The sequence below is a fragment of the Musca autumnalis genome, unplaced genomic scaffold (assembly GCF_047663935.1).
Source record: "Musca autumnalis isolate F117 unplaced genomic scaffold, ASM4766393v1 scaffold_1, whole genome shotgun sequence".
Taxonomy (NCBI): Eukaryota; Metazoa; Arthropoda; class Insecta; order Diptera; family Muscidae; genus Musca; species Musca autumnalis.
The window spans coordinates 80,459,955-80,481,852 of record NW_027411644.1 but is presented as its reverse complement, the minus strand read 5'-3'; the positions used below and the strand labels follow the sequence as shown (position 1 = coordinate 80,481,852).

The following is a 21,898-nucleotide window of genomic DNA, read 5'->3' as shown; positions in this document are numbered from 1 at the left end:
AGAATATTTTTTCAAAGAACACCAGACCAAAAAGCGTGGATTTTTAAAGAATATTTTTTCAAAGAACACCAGACCAAAAAGCGTGGATTTTTAAAGAATATTTTTTCAAAGAACACCAGACCAAAAAGCGTGGATTTTTAAAGAATATTTTTTCAAAGAACACCAGACCAAAAAGCGTGGATTTTTAAAGAATATTTTTTCAAAGAACACCAGACCAAAAAGCGTGGATTTTTAAAGAATATTTTTTCAAAGAACACCAGACCAAAAAGCGTGGATTTTTAAAGAATATTTTTTCAAAGAACACCAGACCAAAAAGCGTGGATTTTTAAAGAATATTTTTTCAAAGAACACCAGACCAAAAAGCGTGGATTTTTAAAGAATATTTTTTCAAAGAACACCAGACCAAAAAGCGTGGATTTTTAAAGAATATTTTTTCAAAGAACACCAGACCAAAAAGCGTGGATTTTTAAAGAATATTTTTTCAAAGAACACCAGACCAAAAAGCGTGGATTTTTAAAGAATATTTTTTCAAAGAACACCAGACCAAAAAGCGTGGATTTTTAAAGAATATTTTTTCAAAGAACACCAGACCAAAAAGCGTGGATTTTTAAAGAATATTTTTTCAAAGAACACCAGACCAAAAAGCGTGGATTTTTAAAGAATATTTTTTCAAAGAACACCAGACCAAAAAGCGTGGATTTTTAAAGAATATTTTTTCAAAGAACACCAGACCAAAAAGCGTGGATTTTTAAAGAATATTTTTTCAAAGAACACCAGACCAAAAAGCGTGGATTTTTAAAGAATATTTTTTCAAAGAACACCAGACCAAAAAGCGTGGATTTTTAAAGAATATTTTTTCAAAGAACACCAGACCAAAAAGCGTGGATTTTTAAAGAATATTTTTTCAAAGAACACCAGACCAAAAAGCGTGGATTTTTAAAGAATATTTTTTCAAAGAACACCAGACCAAAAAGCGTGGATTTTTAAAGAATATTTTTTCAAAGAACACCAGACCAAAAAGCGTGGATTTTTAAAGAATATTTTTTCAAAGAACACCAGACCAAAAAGCGTGGATTTTTAAAGAATATTTTTTCAAAGAACACCAGACCAAAAAGCGTGGATTTTTAAAGAATATTTTTTCAAAGAACACCAGACCAAAAAGCGTGGATTTTTAAAGAATATTTTTTCAAAGAACACCAGACCAAAAAGCGTGGATTTTTAAAGAATATTTTTTCAAAGAACACCAGACCAAAAAGCGTGGATTTTTAAAGAATATTTTTTCAAAGAACACCAGACCAAAAAGCGTGGATTTTTAAAGAATATTTTTTCAAAGAACACCAGACCAAAAAGCGTGGATTTTTAAAGAATATTTTTTCAAAGAACACCAGACCAAAAAGCGTGGATTTTTAAAGAATATTTTTTCAAAGAACACCAGACCAAAAAGCGTGGATTTTTAAAGAATATTTTTTCAAAGAACACCAGACCAAAAAGCGTGGATTTTTAAAGAATATTTTTTCAAAGAACACCAGACCAAAAAGCGTGGATTTTTAAAGAATATTTTTTCAAAGAACACCAGACCAAAAAGCGTGGATTTTTAAAGAATATTTTTTCAAAGAACACCAGACCAAAAAGCGTGGATTTTTAAAGAATATTTTTTCAAAGAACACCAGACCAAAAAGCGTGGATTTTTAAAGAATATTTTTTCAAAGAACACCAGACCAAAAAGCGTGGATTTTTAAAGAATATTTTTTCAAAGAACACCAGACCAAAAAGCGTGGATTTTTAAAGAATATTTTTTCAAAGAACATCAGACCAAAAAGCGTGGATTTTTAAAGAATATTTTTTCAAAGAACACCAGACCAAAAAGCGTGGATTTTTAAAGAATATTTTTTCAAAGAACACCAGACCAAAAAGCGTGGATTTTTAAAGAATATTTTTTCAAAGAACACCAGACCAAAAAGCGTGGATTTTTAAAGAATATTTTTTCAAAGAACACCAGACCAAAAAGCGTGGATTTTTAAAGAATATTTTTTCAAAGAACACCAGACCAAAAAGCGTGGATTTTTAAAGAATATTTTTTCAAAGAACACCAGACCAAAAAGCGTGGATTTTTAAAGAATATTTTTTCAAAGAACACCAGACCAAAAAGCGTGGATTTTTAAAGAATATTTTTTCAAAGAACACCAGACCAAAAAGCGTGGATTTTTAAAGAATATTTTTTCAAAGAACACCAGACCAAAAAGCGTGGATTTTTAAAGAATATTTTTTCAAAGAACACCAGACCAAAAAGCGTGGATTTTTAAAGAATATTTTTTCAAAGAACACCAGACCAAAAAGCGTGGATTTTTAAAGAATATTTTTTCAAAGAACACCAGACCAAAAAGCGTGGATTTTTAAAGAATATTTTTTCAAAGAACACCAGACCAAAAAGCGTGGATTTTTAAAGAATATTTTTTCAAAGAACACCAGACCAAAAAGCGTGGATTTTTAAAGAATATTTTTTCAAAGAACACCAGACCAAAAAGCGTGGATTTTTAAAGAATATTTTTTCAAAGAACACCAGACCAAAAAGCGTGGATTTTTAAAGAATATTTTTTCAAAGAACACCAGACCAAAAAGCGTGGATTTTTAAAGAATATTTTTTCAAAGAACACCAGACCAAAAAGCGTGGATTTTTAAAGAATATTTTTTCAAAGAACACCAGACCAAAAAGCGTGGATTTTTAAAGAATATTTTTTCAAAGAACACCAGACCAAAAAGCGTGGATTTTTAAAGAATATTTTTTCAAAGAACACCAGACCAAAAAGCGTGGATTTTTAAAGAATATTTTTTCAAAGAACACCAGACCAAAAAGCGTGGATTTTTAAAGAATATTTTTTCAAAGAACACCAGACCAAAAAGCGTGGATTTTTAAAGAATATTTTTTCAAAGAACACCAGACCAAAAAGCGTGGATTTTTAAAGAATATTTTTTCAAAGAACACCAGACCAAAAAGCGTGGATTTTTAAAGAATATTTTTTCAAAGAACACCAGACCAAAAAGCGTGGATTTTTAAAGAATATTTTTTCAAAGAACACCAGACCAAAAAGCGTGGATTTTTAAAGAATATTTTTTCAAAGAACACCAGACCAAAAAGCGTGGATTTTTAAAGAATATTTTTTCAAAGAACACCAGACCAAAAAGCGTGGATTTTTAAAGAATATTTTTTCAAAGAACACCAGACCAAAAAGCGTGGATTTTTAAAGAATATTTTTTCAAAGAACACCAGACCAAAAAGCGTGGATTTTTAAAGAATATTTTTTCAAAGAACACCAGACCAAAAAGCGTGGATTTTTAAAGAATATTTTTTCAAAGAACACCAGACCAAAAAGCGTGGATTTTTAAAGAATATTTTTTCAAAGAACACCAGACCAAAAAGCGTGGATTTTTAAAGAATATTTTTTCAAAGAACACCAGACCAAAAAGCGTGGATTTTTAAAGAATATTTTTTCAAAGAACACCAGACCAAAAAGCGTGGATTTTTAAAGAATATTTTTTCAAAGAACACCAGACCAAAAAGCGTGGATTTTTAAAGAATATTTTTTCAAAGAACACCAGACCAAAAAGCGTGGATTTTTAAAGAATATTTTTTCAAAGAACACCAGACCAAAAAGCGTGGATTTTTAAAGAATATTTTTTCAAAGAACACCAGACCAAAAAGCGTGGATTTTTAAAGAATATTTTTTCAAAGAACACCAGACCAAAAAGCGTGGATTTTTAAAGAATATTTTTTCAAAGAACACCAGACCAAAAAGCGTGGATTTTTAAAGAATATTTTTTCAAAGAACACCAGACCAAAAAGCGTGGATTTTTAAAGAATATTTTTTCAAAGAACACCAGACCAAAAAGCGTGGATTTTTAAAGAATATTTTTTCAAAGAACACCAGACCAAAAAGCGTGGATTTTTAAAGAATATTTTTTCAAAGAACACCAGACCAAAAAGCGTGGATTTTTAAAGAATATTTTTTCAAAGAACACCAGACCAAAAAGCGTGGATTTTTAAAGAATATTTTTTCAAAGAACACCAGACCAAAAAGCGTGGATTTTTAAAGAATATTTTTTCAAAGAACACCAGACCAAAAAGCGTGGATTTTTAAAGAATATTTTTTCAAAGAACACCAGACCAAAAAGCGTGGATTTTTAAAGAATATTTTTTCAAAGAACACCAGACCAAAAAGCGTGGATTTTTAAAGAATATTTTTTCAAAGAACACCAGACCAAAAAGCGTGGATTTTTAAAGAATATTTTTTCAAAGAACACCAGACCAAAAAGCGTGGATTTTTAAAGAATATTTTTTCAAAGAACACCAGACCAAAAAGCGTGGATTTTTAAAGAATATTTTTTCAAAGAACACCAGACCAAAAAGCGTGGATTTTTAAAGAATATTTTTTCAAAGAACACCAGACCAAAAAGCGTGGATTTTTAAAGAATATTTTTTCAAAGAACACCAGACCAAAAAGCGTGGATTTTTAAAGAATATTTTTTCAAAGAACACCAGACCAAAAAGCGTGGATTTTTAAAGAATATTTTTTCAAAGAACACCAGACCAAAAAGCGTGGATTTTTAAAGAATATTTTTTCAAAGAACACCAGACCAAAAAGCGTGGATTTTTAAAGAATATTTTTTCAAAGAACACCAGACCAAAAAGCGTGGATTTTTAAAGAATATTTTTTCAAAGAACACCAGACCAAAAAGCGTGGATTTTTAAAGAATATTTTTTCAAAGAACACCAGACCAAAAAGCGTGGATTTTTAAAGAATATTTTTTCAAAGAACACCAGACCAAAAAGCGTGGATTTTTAAAGAATATTTTTTCAAAGAACACCAGACCAAAAAGCGTGGATTTTTAAAGAATATTTTTTCAAAGAACACCAGACCAAAAAGCGTGGATTTTTAAAGAATATTTTTTCAAAGAACACCAGACCAAAAAGCGTGGATTTTTAAAGAATATTTTTTCAAAGAACACCAGACCAAAAAGCGTGGATTTTTAAAGAATATTTTTTCAAAGAACACCAGACCAAAAAGCGTGGATTTTTAAAGAATATTTTTTCAAAGAACACCAGACCAAAAAGCGTGGATTTTTAAAGAATATTTTTTCAAAGAACACCAGACCAAAAAGCGTGGATTTTTAAAGAATATTTTTTCAAAGAACACCAGACCAAAAAGCGTGGATTTTTAAAGAATATTTTTTCAAAGAACACCAGACCAAAAAGCGTGGATTTTTAAAGAATATTTTTTCAAAGAACACCAGACCAAAAAGCGTGGATTTTTAAAGAATATTTTTTCAAAGAACACCAGACCAAAAAGCGTGGATTTTTAAAGAATATTTTTTCAAAGAACACCAGACCAAAAAGCGTGGATTTTTAAAGAATATTTTTTCAAAGAACACCAGACCAAAAAGCGTGGATTTTTAAAGAATATTTTTTCAAAGAACACCAGACCAAAAAGCGTGGATTTTTAAAGAATATTTTTTCAAAGAACACCAGACCAAAAAGCGTGGATTTTTAAAGAATATTTTTTCAAAGAACACCAGACCAAAAAGCGTGGATTTTTAAAGAATATTTTTTCAAAGAACACCAGACCAAAAAGCGTGGATTTTTAAAGAATATTTTTTCAAAGAACACCAGACCAAAAAGCGTGGATTTTTAAAGAATATTTTTTCAAAGAACACCAGACCAAAAAGCGTGGATTTTTAAAGAATATTTTTTCAAAGAACACCAGACCAAAAAGCGTGGATTTTTAAAGAATATTTTTTCAAAGAACACCAGACCAAAAAGCGTGGATTTTTAAAGAATATTTTTTCAAAGAACACCAGACCAAAAAGCGTGGATTTTTAAAGAATATTTTTTCAAAGAACACCAGACCAAAAAGCGTGGATTTTTAAAGAATATTTTTTCAAGGACCATCACACCAATAAACGTGGATTTTTAAAGATAATTTTTTCTAGTAACACCAGTCCAAAAAGCGAGGATTTTTAAAGAATATTTTTTCAAAGAACACCAGACCAAAAAGCGTGGATTTTTAAAGAATATTTTTTCAAAGAACACCAGACCAAAAAGCGTGGATTTTCAAAGAACACCAGACCAAAAAGCGTGGATTTTCAAAGAACACCAGATCAAAAGCGGGGATTTTTAAGGAATATTTTTTCAAAGTACACCAGACCAAAAAGCGTGGATTTTTAAAGAATATTTTTTCAAAGAACACCAGACCAAAAATTGTGGATTTTTAAAGAATATTTTTTCAAAGAACACCAGACCAAAAATTGTGGATTTTTAAAGAATATTTTTTCAAAGAACCCCAGACCAAAAAGCGTGGATTTTTAAAGAATATTTTTTCAAGGACCATCACACCAATAAACGTGGATTTTTAAAGATAATTTTTTCTAGTAACACCAGTCCAAAAAGCGAGGATTTTTAAAGAATATTTTTTCAAGGACCATCACACCAATAAACGTGGATTTTTAAAGATAATTTTTTCTAGTAACACCAGTCCAAAAAGCGAGGATTTTTAAAGAATATTTTTTGAAGGACCATTATACCAAATAGCTTGGATTTTTAAATAATGTTTTTTTAACCAAGAGGACATGGTTTTTTAAGAATATTTTTCAAGCAACAACACGCCAATAAGCGTGGATTTTTAACGAATATTTTTCAAGCAATAACACGCCAATAAGCGTGAATTTTTAACGAATATTTTTTCAAGTTGAACCACACCAAAAAGCGTGGATTTTTAAAGAATATATTTTCAAGCAACACCGCACCAAAAAGCGTGGATTTTTAAAGAATATATTTTCAAGCAACACCGCACCAAAAAGCGTGGATTTTTAAAGAATATATTTTCAAGCAACAATACACCATAAAGCGTGGATTTTAAGGATAATTCATCATTCACATCAGACCAATAAACGTCTACTTTTTAATAAACATTTTTGCAAGCAACACCACACAAAAAAACGTGGTTTTTTAAAGAATATTTTTTTCAACGACCATCAGATCAATAAACATGGATTTCTAAGGAATATATTTTCAAGCAACACCACACCAAAAAGCGTGCATTTTTTAAGAATATTTTTTCAAGAACCATCAGACCAACAATCGTGGATTTTTAAAGAATATTTTTCAAGCAACATTGGACCAAAAAGCGATTACATTTATGTTTAAAGAATATTTTTTTCAAGCAGCATCAGACCAAAAAGCGTGGATATTAAAGAATATTGTTTCAAGCAACTCCACATAAAAAAGCGTGGATTTTTAAAGAATATTTTTTCAAGCAACACCATACCAAAAAGCGTGTATTTTTAAGGAATATTTTTTCAAGCAACACCACATCTGAAAGCGTGAATTTTTAAATAATATTTTTTCAAGGACCTTCACACCAAAGAGCTTGGATTTTTAAAGAATATTTTTTAAGCAACATTAGACCAAAAAGAGAGGACATGGATTATTAAAGAATATTTTTTCAAGCAACACCACATCAGAAAACGTGAATGTTTAAAGAATATTTTTTCAAGGACTATCACACCAATAAGCGTGGACTAAGAAAGCGAGGGTTTTTAAAGGAGCTTCACACCAATAAACGTGGAATTTTAAAGAATATTTTTTCGAGCAACACCAGACCAAAAAGCGTGGATTTTTAAATAATGTTTTTTCAAGCAACACCAGACGAAAAATTGTGGATTTTTAAAGAATATTTTTCCACCAAAGAGCTTGGATTTTTAAAGAATATTTTTTACGCAATATTAGACCAAAAAGTGAGGACATGGATTTTTTAAGAATATTTTTTCAAGCAACATTAGACCGAAAAGCTTGTATTTATAAGTTTATTTCGTTCAAAAACATGACATGGTTTTTTAAAGAATATTTATTCAAGCAACATTAGACCAAAAAGTCTGAATTTTTATATAGTATTTTTTCAAACAATATCGGACCAAAAAACGTGGATTTTTAAAGAATATTTTTTTTCAAGCAACACCAGACCAAAAAGCGTGGATTTTTAAAGAATATTTTTTTTCAAGCAACACCAGACCAAAAAGCGTGGATTTGTCAAGAATATTTTTCAAAACATCACCACACGAAAAATCGTGGATTTGTCAAGAATATTTTTCAAAACATCACCACACGAAAAATCGTGGATTTTTAGAGAATATTTTTTCAAAACAACACTACTCTAAAAAGCGTTCATTAAAAATAAATGAGTTTTTTCTTCCTATAGATTGTTGTTGTTGCTTTCTGCAATTGTTCGGTTTTTGTAATTGGACCGATTGGTACGCACTGTGGCCGGAGTAAACGTTTTTTTTTGTTTTGCCACAAATTTTCCTGGTTAGTTGCAAAATTGTTCATGTGCCAATGTTGGTGTTGTTTAACAGAATTACGAATTATTCCGTCATGTGCTGGTTGGTGGTGGCGAATGGTTAATGCCAACTATAAATTGTTATAATTAAATAAAACTCTATTTTAACGTTTAATTTAAATTTAGTTTTAATTAATGTTTTGCCATTTGTGCAAATGTCATTGCTTGTGTATTTAACTCGTCCGTTTTTTTTCATAATTGTTCTTGTTATTTTTCTACCAGTTTGTTGGTGTTGTTGCTAGAAATGTTTTTCTGAATGGTAACAAAGTGACTACATAAATAATTTGTGTTTATTGTTGTTGCCTTTTTTGTTTGTTTAGTAAATGTTGGAAATGTTTTTTTGCCTCTACTCTCGGGAGAAAAACAAATGTAGAACATTATTCAAATGGCATCGCAATGACAGCCTTTCCGTAGCTACAATGCTAATAAACCATGTCAGTTAAGTGGAGGAGAGTTGAGCATAAAATACATAAAACTAAAAAAAAAAATAGAAAAAATGGGTTAAATTAAACAGGCTAATTTTAACAGAAGTTTGAACTAGGCTACTGTCGTTGTATAATTATTTGAAAATTACTAATTGTTCAACGCGATGTTTGGCTAAATTGAATGTGAGTGAAAACTGTTTATACAATCACTAAGCCTGGGAGAATTGCAACATTAGGCGTTTTGCAGAGTAAAATGTATAGATTTAAAGGACGGCTATTATGACCAGGTCTTTATATAAAGTCTCCGTAGTCCTTTGTAAAAGGTCATTTAGAGATCTTCTTTAGACCTTTTTCAAATGTCTTCTAAAGACCTTTGCAGAAGGTCTTCTATAGACCTTTGTAAAAGGTCTTCTATAGGACTTTGTAAAAGGTCTTCTATAGACCTTTGAAAAAGGTCTTCTATAGACCTTTGTAAAAGGTCTTCTATAGACCTTTGTAGAAGGTCTTCTATAGACCTTTGTAAAAGGTCTTCTATAGACCTTTGTAAAAGGTCTTCTATAGACCTTTGTAAAAGATCTTCTATAGCCCTTTGTAAAAGGTCTTCTATAGACCTTTGTAAAAGGTATTCAAAGGTCATCTATAGACCTAGGAAAAAGGTATTAAATAGGCCTTTGTATAAGGTCTTCAATGGGCCTTTGTAAAGGTCCTCTATAGGCCTTTGTAAAGAAGTCTTCTATAGACCTTTGTAAAAGGTCTTCTAAAGACCTTTGTAAAGGCCATCTATAGACCTTTGTAAAAGGTCTTCTATAGACCTTTGTAGAAGGTCTTCTATAGACCTTTGTAAAAGGTCTTCTATAGACCTTTGTAAAAGGTCTTCTATAGACCTTTGTAAAAGGTCGTCTATAGACCTTTGTAAAAGGTCTTCTATAGACCTTTGTATAAAGTCTTCTGTGACCTTTGTAAAAGGTCTTCTATAGACCTTTGTAAAAGGTCTTCTATAGACCTTTGTAGAAGGTCTTCTATAGACCTTTGTAAAAGGTCTTCTATAGACCTTTGTAAAAGGTCTTCTATAGACCTTTGTAGAAGGTCTTCTATAGACCTTTGTAAAAGGTCTTCTATAGACCTTTGTAAAAGGTCTTCTATAGACCTTTGTAAAGGCCATCTATAGACCTTTGTAAAAGGTCTTCTATAGACCTTTGTAGAAGGTCTTCTATAGACCTTTGTAAAAGGTCTTCTATAGACCTTTGTAAAAGGTCTTCTATAGACCTTTGTAAAAGGTCTTCTATAGACCTTTGTAAAAGGTCGTCTATAGACCTTTGTAGAAGGTCTTCTATAGACCTTTGTAAAAGGTCTTCTATAGACCTTTGTAAAAGGTCTTCTATAGACCTTTGTAAAAGGTCTTCTATAGACCTTTGTAGAAGGTCTTCTATAGACCTTTGTATAAAGTCTTCTGTGACCTTTGTAAAAGGTCTTCTATAGACCTTTGTAAGAGGTATTCTATAGACCTTTGTAAAAGGTCTTCTATAGACCTTTGTAAAAGGTCTTCTATAGACCTTTGTAAAAGGTCTTCTATAGACCTTTGTAAAAGGTCTTCTATAGACCTTTGTAAAAGGTCTTCTATAGACCTTTGTATAAAGTCTTCTGTGACCTTTGTATAAAGTCTTCTGTGACCTTTGTATAAAGTCTTCTGTGACCTTTGTAAAAGCTCGTCTATAGACCTTTGTAAATATGTCTTCTATAGACCTTTGTAAAAAGTCTTCTGTGACCATTCTAAAAGGTCTTCTATAGACCTTTGTAAAAGGTCTTCTGTGACCATTCTAAAAGGTCTTCTATAGACCTTTGTAAAAGGTCTTCTATAGACCTTTGTAAAAGGTCTTCTATAGACCTTTGTAAAAGGTCTTCTATAGACCTTTGTAAAAGGTCTTCTATAGACCTTTGTAAAAGGTCTTCTATAGACCTTTGTAAAAGGTCTTCTATAGACCTTTGTGAAAGGTATTCTATAGACATTTGTAAAAGGTCTTCTATAGACCTTTGTAAATATGTCTTCTATAGACCTTTGTATAAAGTCTTCTGTGACCTTTGTATAAAGTCTTCTGTGACCTTTGTATAAAGTCTTCTGTGACCTTTGTAAAAGCTCGTCTATAGACCTTTGTAAATATGTCTTCTATAGACCTTTGTAAAAAGTCTTCTGTGACCATTCTAAAAGGTCTTCTATAGACCTTTGTAAAAGGTCTTCTGTGACCATTCTAAAAGGTCTTCTATAGACCTTTGTAAAAGGTCTTCTATAGACCTTTGTAAAAGGTCTTCTATAGACCTTTGTAAAAGGTCTTCTATAGACCTTTGTAAAAGGTCTTCTATAGACCTTTGTAAAAGGTCTTCTATAGACCTTTGTGAAAGGTATTCTATAGACATTTGTAAAAGGTCTTCTATAGACCTTTGTAAATATGTCTTCTATAGACCTTTGTATAAAGTCTTCTGTGACCTTTGTATAAAGTCTTCTGTGACCTTTGTATAAAGTCTTCTGTGACCTTTGTAAAAGCTCGTCTATAGACCTTTGTAAATATGTCTTCTATAGACCTTTGTAAAAAGTCTTCTGTGACCATTCTAAAAGGTCTTCTATAGACCTTTGTAAAAAGTCTTCTGTGACCATTCTAAAAGGTCTTCTATAGACCTTTGTAAAAGGTCTTCTATAGACCTTTGTAAAAGGTCTTCTATAGACCTTTGTAAAAGGTCTTCTATAGACCTTTGTAAAAGGTCTTCTATAGACCTTTGTAAAAGGTCTTCTATAGACCTTTGTAAAAGGTCTTCTATAGACCTTTGTAAAAGGTCTTCTATAGACCTTTGTAAAATGTCTTCTATAGACCTTTGTAAAATGTCTTCTATAGACCTTTGTAAAAGGTCTTCTATAGAACTTTGTAAAAGATCTTCTATAGCCCTTTGTAAAAGGTCTTCTATAGACCTTTGTAAAAGGTATTCAAAGGTCATCTATAGACCTAGGCAAAAGGTATTAATAAGACCTTTGTAAAAGGTCTTCAATGGGCCTTTGTAAAGGTCTTCTATAGGCCTTTGTAAAGAAGTCTTCTATATACCTTTGTAAAAGGTCTTCTAAAGACCTATGCAGAAAGTATTCAATAGACATTTGTAAAAGGTCTTCAATGGACCTTTGTATAAAGTCTTCTATAGACCTTTGTAAAAGGTCTTCTATAGACCTTTGAAAAAGGTCTTCTATAGACCTTTGAAAAGGTCTTCTATAGACCTTTGTAAAAGGTCTTCTATAGACCTTTGTAAAAGGTCTTCTATAGACCTTTGTAAAAGGTCTTCTATAGACCTTTGTAAAAGGTCTTCTATAGACCTTTGTAAAAGGTCTTCTATAGACCTTTGCAAAATAACTTCTATAGACCTTTGCAAAATTACTTCTATAGACCTTTGCAAAATAACTTCTATAGACCTTTGCAAAAGGACTTCTATACATATGACCGGTGTCCTATCTATGATGATTTACCTCAACAATCCTATAATGTTCTTCAATGGGAAACCTTCTAGGTGAATGTAGATAAAGCAAAATCCGGCCATTTTCTTGAGAGTATCAAGAAAAATAAAAGAAGTACTCCTATAGATTTTTTCCAATATTTTCAACTCTAAAACGCATGTGAAAACTATTTTTTTCAAACCAAAATTTTTGTTATCCAAATACATCCTTGTATAACTGATATGTGTCTCTGGGTATATATGTTACTGTAATATCGATACATATGTATGTATTCTTGTAGAAACAGGAAAAAAGTCCTCATAGATGTAGCAAAATTCAGGCTATATAAAACAACAAACTACGGGGATGCAGGAAAACTATTTGGCCTAGGCAACACCGCGTGTTGCTAGGCGCCATTTCAATTTTTTTGGACAGTTTGACAGTTTTTAGCCCATACGTAGTCAGTACAGTTTGTCATACGACCATGTGTTGTGTTGTTTGCAGTGACTTGAAAAAATCTCTTTGCACTATGAAAAACCTGGTTTAATGAATTCAATTGTGGCCGACACTAGCCAATAACGATGGTAGCGAGGGTCGAACAAAATCGGCCGTTTTGCCATAAAAAATTAAGCAGTGCGTGGACGGATGAAGCAAGATCGCCACGTTATATACCATGAGATAGAAGCCTTCTGTAGGCATTTCTTCCACCAACTATCATTCGACATTGCATGAACACCTGGCCGCAAAAATGGATTTTTTCTCGTTAGATCCAACAAAATTGGACAATCCGCCAAAAAAGGCTCCTGTGGATTGGAGCAAAGAAATTGTGAATAAAAACGATCGCGGTGCTTCAAACGACGTCTATAAGCTGGCCACAGACGACGTGTCTTGGATACATGCTTTGAAGCCCGAAATAAAACAGTAATCGACCGTTTAGGTCTTGGAAAGCAAGTCAAATCCAACGAAAGTTGTTTATGTAAGAAGCACTTCGAAGCAAATTGTCGCCTGTTTCTTCGGCAAAACTGAAGGTGTGGCTACTATACGGCTTCTGAAATGTAGGACGGGTTATTCTGAGTGGTGTACTACAATTTGTTTGTAAGAAGTCTGCTGAGAATGTCGAAAAACGAACAAGAGAAGGCGAATCGTTCTGCACCATGACCATGCGAGCTCGCACACATCGATTCAAACCAGCGCCTGTCAATGATTTTCGTAGCCAGAAGATCCTGCAAAAGCGTTCAAAACCCTTGTTTTGGAGGAGTCTAAATCGGAGTGGGAAAAGGGATTCAACAATTGGTTTGGAGGCATTAAAAATCGTATAAATAATGCTGGAGACAACTTAAGGAAACAATAAACCTATTTTTGATGGAAAATATTCGCGTTTTCATTGTTAAGCCAGATAATTATCGTTCAGCCCTCGTACTCTGTTTACTTTCTCCAATTGTACCATTCTCTGTTTGCAACTCTTACCAAATGACTGTCCTGTTAAATGACATCACAAATGTAACTTGCCACCAGTGTTCGGGTGCACCTAGACAAGCATTCAACCAGCTCGTTGGTCATGTTGATGTTCCTTACATACATTTGAGACAAGCTATTACAATAAGTTAACTAGTTTCGTTGGCGTTTCGTTTTTTGCCTTCACATGTATTTATGTGTATTTTTTGTTTGTCAATGAAACTTGCGCACTTGGTTTTTAATGAAATTAAATTTATTTATTTCTATTTTCTATTTTATTTTATTTGCTTTTAGCTAGAGGTGGATTAGCAAACAAGTAAAAAAGTATCAGTCAGCTGAGCCGACAGAGATATACCCTCAACCACGTACCCGAAGAAAAAAGTTAACACAATACTTCTGTAGGTTTTTTAGCTGTTGGGAAAATTTTCCAGGATGGAAAGGACCGCAAAACCTACATGTTGCAACAAAATTCAGAATGATCTAAGACGAGTGCATTTTTTCTAAACTTTGGGTAGGGTCTACCCGTAGGAGTGATCCGATGTAGTACATATTCGGACCTAATACAAATCTGTAGGAAATATTTTTTTTTTCTTTATTAGTCTATGGGCCATTATTACATGTGTTCTTTTACTATCTGATGGATTTAAAAACGCAAAATAAACCAATTTGGAGGCATTAAAAATATAATTTTTACATTGAAAGTTAATTCCAAGAAGCTCCTCCTTGAAATTCAATCATCGCTTTTAACTTTAAGTTAACCGTAACGCTATAAATCTGTTCGGTAAATCCAAACTATAACAAAAGAATACTTATAATAATGGGGGTATGGATATTTTGCTTGGGTGCCACCGTGCTGCATCACAAATTAATGAGATCAAATTTTGTGTGGGAGGTACTCAAATGAGTGGACCGATATAGTCCATATTAGAACCTGATCTATGCCTGAAAGTAATATTAACAATAGCAAAGTTTGGCTCAATTTGGTTACTTCCTCCTAGAGTTATCATGCCCAAAATCTTGGCGAAAAATTTTGAACCTTTGTGGGGGAGGTGCCGGAAGGAGTGGACCGATATTGTCTATCTTCGAACTTAAACTAAGTTTGGACAAAATATTGAAAGACCCAAAATTTGAACCAAATATGTTGAGCCGTTCGAGAGTTATCGTGCGCTCCAACTACGACACATGGTATTATATGGGTTGTTTGCAGTTTTTGTGCTGATTTCTGAGGAAGTATGGACTTGCTCCTGAAAAAAATTATATCGTCGTAATGGGGGTAGTGAATACAAGTGGCTGCAACAAAAATCAAAGCGAGTGCAGGCCTTAAACTGCACTTAAGCAAAATTTTGTGTGGGAGGTACCCGAAAGAGTGGACCAATAGGGTCCATATTGGAACCTTATCTATGTCGAATCGATTGATCCGTTCGAGAGTTATGGTGCGCAACAGCCAGACAGACAGACAGACGGACGGACATTGCTAGATCGACCCAAAATTGTCTGAAACGGATATCGTACAAACATACTTGGGGTCTAAAACCATTATTTCGATGAGGCACATTTTTGGTCGTATCAAAGTGTAAATACCCTCTTTAGCCTAAAGGCTGAGGGTATAAAAAGTGTCAGTCGGCTTTGCCGACAGATATATACCCTCAGCCATTGTGAAGTGAAACTTTCACCTACGGACAGATCGAATGTATTTCAGGTCTATTCAGAATTTTGTAGCCCTTTCTGGACATTTGAACTTGCCGACAAAAATGTGGATTAGGAATTAACTGCACTAAGACACAAATGTTGAACTTTTGTGGGGGAGATACCCTTAGGGAGGACCGATATGGGCCATTTTAGAAGTTAAACTAAATCTTGACAAAATATTAGAAGATCCAAAGTTTGGACCAAATTGGTTGCCCAATTCAAGTGATATCGTCCTAGCGTTTTAGTAAAATTTTTTAAATATTGGGGAGAAGTACCGGTAGTTGTGGACCGGTATTGCCCCATGAAACTAAAATTGGATATAATATGACGAAGATCAAATGTTGGACCAAATCGGTTAAACAGTTCGAGAGTTATCGTGCTCTCCGACCGCCACATTTGGTGACATAGGGTTTTTTTACACTTTTCGGGCTGTTTCCCAAGAAAAATTTTTACCGTCGTAATGGAGGTAGCGAATGCAAATCGCTCCAACAAAAATCACAGTGATTCGAGAGCAGGTCTTAAAGTGAACTTATCCGAAATTTTGTGTGAGAGGTACCAGAAGGAGTAGACAAATATAGTCCGTATTCGAACCTGATCTATATCTGGTAGATATATTAGTATGTGCAAAGTATGGATTACATCGGTCACTCCCTTTAAGAGTTATCGTGCGCACAATTTTTCCCAACATTTTTGAACTTTTTTGGGGGATGTACAGGAAAGAGTTAACCGATATAGCCCATTTTCGAACTTAAACTAAGTTTGGGCAAAACATTACGAAAGCCAAATTGTGAACCGAATCGGTTGATCCATTCGAGAGTTACCGTGCGCACCAGCCAGCCAGAAAGACAGACAAACGGACGGACATTGCTAAATCAACTCCAAATTGTCTGAAACGGATTTCGTCCAAACATACTTGGGGTCTAAAACCATTCACGGTGCTCTTGAATCAAATTTAAATGGAAGGTGCTTACACCTGGAAAGTTTTTGCGGATTCTGAAACTACAATGTTCATAGATGAGAAAAATCAAAAAACAAAAAAAATCGCCGGAGCGCTTTTTAAATAAATCGCGATTCAAATTGAACTTTTTAGGTGTTGTTTAGGTTTTCACAATTTTGCTTAGAAACCGTAAGTCCTATCAAAATGAGACTGAAAAAATGTTGTAGCTATGAAAATTCTCTACAAGATTGACCATTACGGTATTTTCGTAGGTTTTACCATTTTTGAGATATTGAAGTTCAAATTGGGACAATGCACTGACTGTATCGCCCGTTATAAAACAATGTCATGAAGGGTGCGCCTTAACTAACTTTTAATGAAAACCGCTTACACAGGGGAAGTTTTTGTGAATTCTCAAACAGCAATGTTCACAGATGAGAAAAATCCAAAAACAAGAAAAAATCGCTGTAGGGATTTTTAAATAAATCGCGGTCAATATTCACTTTTTTAGGTTTTCACGATTGTGCTTGGAAACCGCAAGTCCAATCGAAATGGAGCTGAAGAAAATGTTGTAGCTGTGAAAATTCTCTACAGGATTAATGTTTATGATTTGTTCTCAGACTGTACCATTTTTGAGATAAAGAAGCTCAGTTTACATTTTTAGGTTTTTTGTTGGGTTTTCGCGATTTTGCTTGAATACGGCAAGTCTTATCGGCATGGGACCTGAGAAAATCTTATAGCTGTGAAAATTCTCTACTAGACTGGCTTATGTAATTTTTCCTAGGTTGTACCATTTTTTAGATATATAAGTTTAAGTTGGGAAATTGCAGTCATGACATTGTTTTATAAGGAGACGATACAGAATTGAATTAAATTTGAATTGTCCTAATTTCAACTTCTATATCTCAAAAGTTGTAAAACCTACGAAAATATCATTAAGGTCAATCTTGTAGAGAATTTTGATAGCTAAAACATTTTCTTTATTTCCATTTTGATATGACTTGCGGTTTCCAAGCAAAATCGCAAAAACCTAAACAACCCCTAAAAATGTCAACTTGAATCGCGATTTATTTAAAAAGCGCTCCGGGGATTTTTTTTTGTTTTTTGATTTTTCTCATCTATGAACATTGTAGTTTTAGAATCCGTAAAAACTTCCCAGGTGTAAGCACCTTCCATTTAAATTTGATTCAAGAGCACCGTGCATTATTTCGATGAGGCACATTTTGCCCGTATGAAAGTGTATGTACATATATACCCACGTTAGCATAAATGTTGAGGGTATAAAAAGAATAATATTTTAAAAGCAAATAACATATTTTAGGGATATTACAACGATTTTTTCCGGCAATTTTTGGTCATCATAGAAAAAAATTTTCTAGAGAAGAAACGAAATGAATGTTCTTTAAATTAAGTTTTTCCAATAATTTCTTTCTTTTGCATATAAATCATCTATTTATTTGCAGCTCCATACAAATGCAAACTTCAACCGTAATCTTGGCATGATAGTCATCAATAAAATTTGATGGTTAATATCTTTCCTTGCTCAAACAAAAACGATACCAAATGCATTTTGTATTTTAATATCATCCATACAAACGCAAACACATACATATATTATTACATATGTAAATATGTATGTACTCATATGTGCTCTCTGTTACTGCCTCTGTGTATTAATATTCTTCTTCATAGTAAAGAAACGATAACTACTTTTTAATTAAGTACAAAAGAGGGAAAATACCACCGCCACAGTATAATCAAACTATCCATGGGAACCCTTTGTTAATATCACACACTCAGTCAATCCATTCTGATGGTGTGTTCTCATTTTATTTCATTCCAGGAATTCATTGCTTTCAAAGATTCGCCGAACAGCCAAAGTACTCGGAAGTGAATCCAGGTCAGGACGCTCTATTAACGTGCAAAGTTATCGATAAACGTGGCACATGTTCATGGCAAAAGGATAACAAGGTATGTATGGATATTAATGTCTGTAAAGTAATGTTCAAAAGTATAAATAAAAAACAATGAACAAATGAAAATTTTGCAAAACATTACTCAATTCGTCTACCTATTTCAGTTTAAAATATAACGACTGATATTCCAATATTTATGAATGTCGAAGTTATTATTTATTTCGGTTACAAAATGGCAATAAAAAATTTCATATCGAGCGTTTTTATTTTTTGTTTGTAAAGCAAATAAAGCAATAGGCAATAGGTACAGTGGTACAGATGCTTTGTATAGTGCGACATAATAGCCAATAGCCTGAAACATAATAGACAGAAGACCAAGAGGTATTCTCATAGAAGACCTAATAGAAAATGTCTACTTATAGAAGACTTGGATGTTTACTTCCAGAATAATGGCGGGGTTTCAACATCAACAATTTGGAGCCCTTCTCGTGAAAACATGAATATATTCTTTTAGAAGACCTGAAGGTCCAAAAAAGTCAATTTAATTTAGAAAAGTTGTAGCATTACATCAGAATGCATGGACTTGCCCACGAAAAATATAATATCGCTGTAAACAGAACCACATGAAGTACCTTCGATAAAAATTTCCAAAGGATCCTCGAACAGACCCTAAACTGCACTTAAACCAACATTTTGAACTTTTGTGGGGGAGGTACCCTAAGGGGTGGACCGATATGTTCCATTTTCGAACATAAACTAAGTTTGGACCAAATATTACTAGATCCAAAGTTTGGACCAAATCATGCTCCGTTTTTGAGACATTGCGCGTACCATGTATCAGAAGGAGTGGACCGAACTTAGACTAAGATTTGCAAAAATATTACGATATGTAAACACTGAACAACCTAGTATTCAGTTTGAAAGTTGTGGCGCGCTCCATCCACTACATATGGTGGACGTGAGGGATTTTTTTAAGTTTTTGGCCCAATTTTCAGAAAATATGGACTTGTCCGTGGTTAGGTTTTTCATAGAGGACATAAAGGTCTTTTCATAGAGGACATGTAGGTTTTTTTCATAAAAGACCTTTATTTTTTTGAAAACCTGAAGTTCTTCTTAAAGATTCGAGTGCAAGTCATAAATTGCGTTCGTCCGAAATTTTATGTGGGAGGTACCCGAAGCAGTGGACCGATATAGTTCATATTCGAACCTGATCAATAGCTGGTAGAAATATTACGATGTGCAAAGTATGGAAATCGGCTACTGCCTTCGAATAGAAGATCTGGAGATTTTCTCATAGAAGACCAGAAAGTCGTCTCATTAAAAACCAGGAGACCTTCTCACAGAAGACCTAGCGGTTTTTCATTGAAGACCTGGAAGTCTTCTCATAGAAGACCTTGAGGTCCTCTCATGGGAGACCTGCATTTTTTCTCACAGAAAACCTGTATTTCTTTTCATAGAAAACCTGGGGCCTTCTCATAGAAGACATGGAGGTCTTCGCATAGAAGATCTGGAGGTCTTCTCATAAAAGGTATTTCTTCTCATAGAAAACCTGTATTTCTTCTCATAGAAAACCTGTATTTCTTCTCATAGAAAAGCTGTATTTCTTCTCATAGAAACTCTGAAGGTCCTCTCATAGAAAACCCGGAGGTCTTCTCTTAGAAGACATGGAATTCTTCTCATAGAAGATCTGGAGGTCTTCTCATAGAAGACCTGGAGGTCCTCTCGTAGAAGACCTGGAGCTTTTTTCATAGAAAACCTGGATGTCATCTCTTAGAAGAACTGGAGGTCTTCTCATAAAGGAGGTCTTTTTATAGAGACCTGGAGGTCTTTTTATAGAAGTCATGGAGGTTTTCTCATAAAGGACCTGGAAGTCTTTTCATAGAAGACCTGGAGGTCTTCTCATAGAAGACCTGGAGGTCTTCTCATAGAAGAACTGGAGGTCTTCTCATAGAAGACCTGGACGTCTTCTCATAGAGACCTGGAGGTCTTCTCACAAAAGATCTGGAATTGTTCTCACAAAAGATCTGGAGGTATTCTCACAAAAGACCTGAAAGTCTTCTTACAAAAGTCCTGGAGGTCTTCTCATATAAGACCTGGAGTTCCTCTCATATAAGACCTGGAGGTCTTCTCATAGAAGTACTGTATTTCTTCTCATAGAAAGTCTGAAGGTCCTCTCATAGAAAACCTGGAGGTCTTCTCATAGAAGACCTGGAGTTCTTCTCATGGAAGACCTGCATTTTTTCTCATAGAAAACCTGTATTTCTTCTCATAGAAAACCTGGGGGCCTTCTTATAGAAGACATGGAGGTCTTCGCATAGAAGATCTGGAGGTCTTCTCATAGAAGGTATTTCTTCTCATAGAAAAGCTGTATTTCTTCTCATAGAAACTCTGAAGGCCCTCTCATAGAAAACCCGGAGGTCTTCTCTTAGAAGACCTGGAATTCTTCTCATAGAAGGTCTGGAGGTCTTCTCATAGAAGACCTGGATGTCATCTCTTAGAAGAACTGGAGGTCTTCTCATAGAAGACCTGGAGGTCTTCTCATAGAAGATCTGGAGGTTTTCTCATAGAAGACCTGGAGGTCTTCTCATAGAAGACCTGGAGGTCTTCTCATAGAAGACCTGGAAAACCTGGAGGTCTTCTCGTAGAAGACCTGGAGGTCTTCTCATAGAAAACCTGGAGTTCTTCTCGTAGAAGACCTGGACGTCTTCTCATGGAAGACCTGTAGGTCTTCTTGTAGGAGATTTGGAGGTCTTTTCATAGAAGACCTGTAGGTCTTCTCATAGAAAACCTGTATTTCTTCTCATAGAAACTCTGAAGGTCCTTTCATAGAAAACCTGGAAGTCTTCTCATACAAGACCTGAAAGTCTTCTCATACAAGGCCTGGATGTCTTCTTATAGAAAACCTGGAGTTTTTCCTTAAGAAGACCTGGAATTATTGTCATAGAAAATCTGGATTTCTTCCTAAAAAGACCTGGAAGTATTTTCATAGAAGACCTCATAGACTTATTTTAGATAAACTGGAATTCTCCTCATAGGTGACCTGAAGGTCTTCTCATAGAAGACCTGGTGGTATTATATCATAGAAAATCTGGAGGTACATATTCTCATCGAAAACCTGGGGGTCTGATATTAGAGGATGTGGATGTCTGCTTATAACAGTCATGGACGTCCTCTCATCGAAGAACTGGAGTTCTTCTCATTGAAGTCCCGGAGGTCTGCTAGCAACATTGAAGACCAGTAGTGCGATTCTCTAACATATTTTTACCGACAAAATCGTTAAAAATAAAACGCGAAATTATGAATGAAAAGTTCAAATAAAAGTTGACAACACTCATGCTATCTGTAGAACTTTACGACTGTTTTTTATTCGTCGCTAACGTGCCGAAAAACAGCGGTAATTACCGAAATTATAAGCATTTTAATTTTACCGACTATTGTCGGTAACTCAAAAATGAGTTAGAGGATCGCACTACAGGTCTTATCATTAAAGACCTGGGGTCTTAGGTTTTCTATTACTTCCACGTATTCCTCTTAATGAAGACCTGTGGGTCTACTATTAGAGGACGTGGGTGTCTGTTTATTGCGGACATGGAGTTCTTTTCAGAGAGGACCTGAATGAC

At 33.9% G+C, this 21,898-nt stretch overlaps 1 protein-coding gene across 1 annotated transcript in view; it reads left to right on the top strand.

Moving 5' to 3' along the window:
- Positions 1-21,898, top strand: part of LOC141402034 (uncharacterized) — a 1,128,858-nt gene that overhangs the window by 730,355 nt on the left and 376,605 nt on the right. Inside the window, exon 5 of the mRNA XM_073982660.1 lies at positions 18,206-18,333. Coding sequence (XP_073838761.1) covers positions 18,206-18,333 — 128 coding nt within the window. The remainder of the gene's footprint in view (positions 1-18,205; positions 18,334-21,898) is intronic.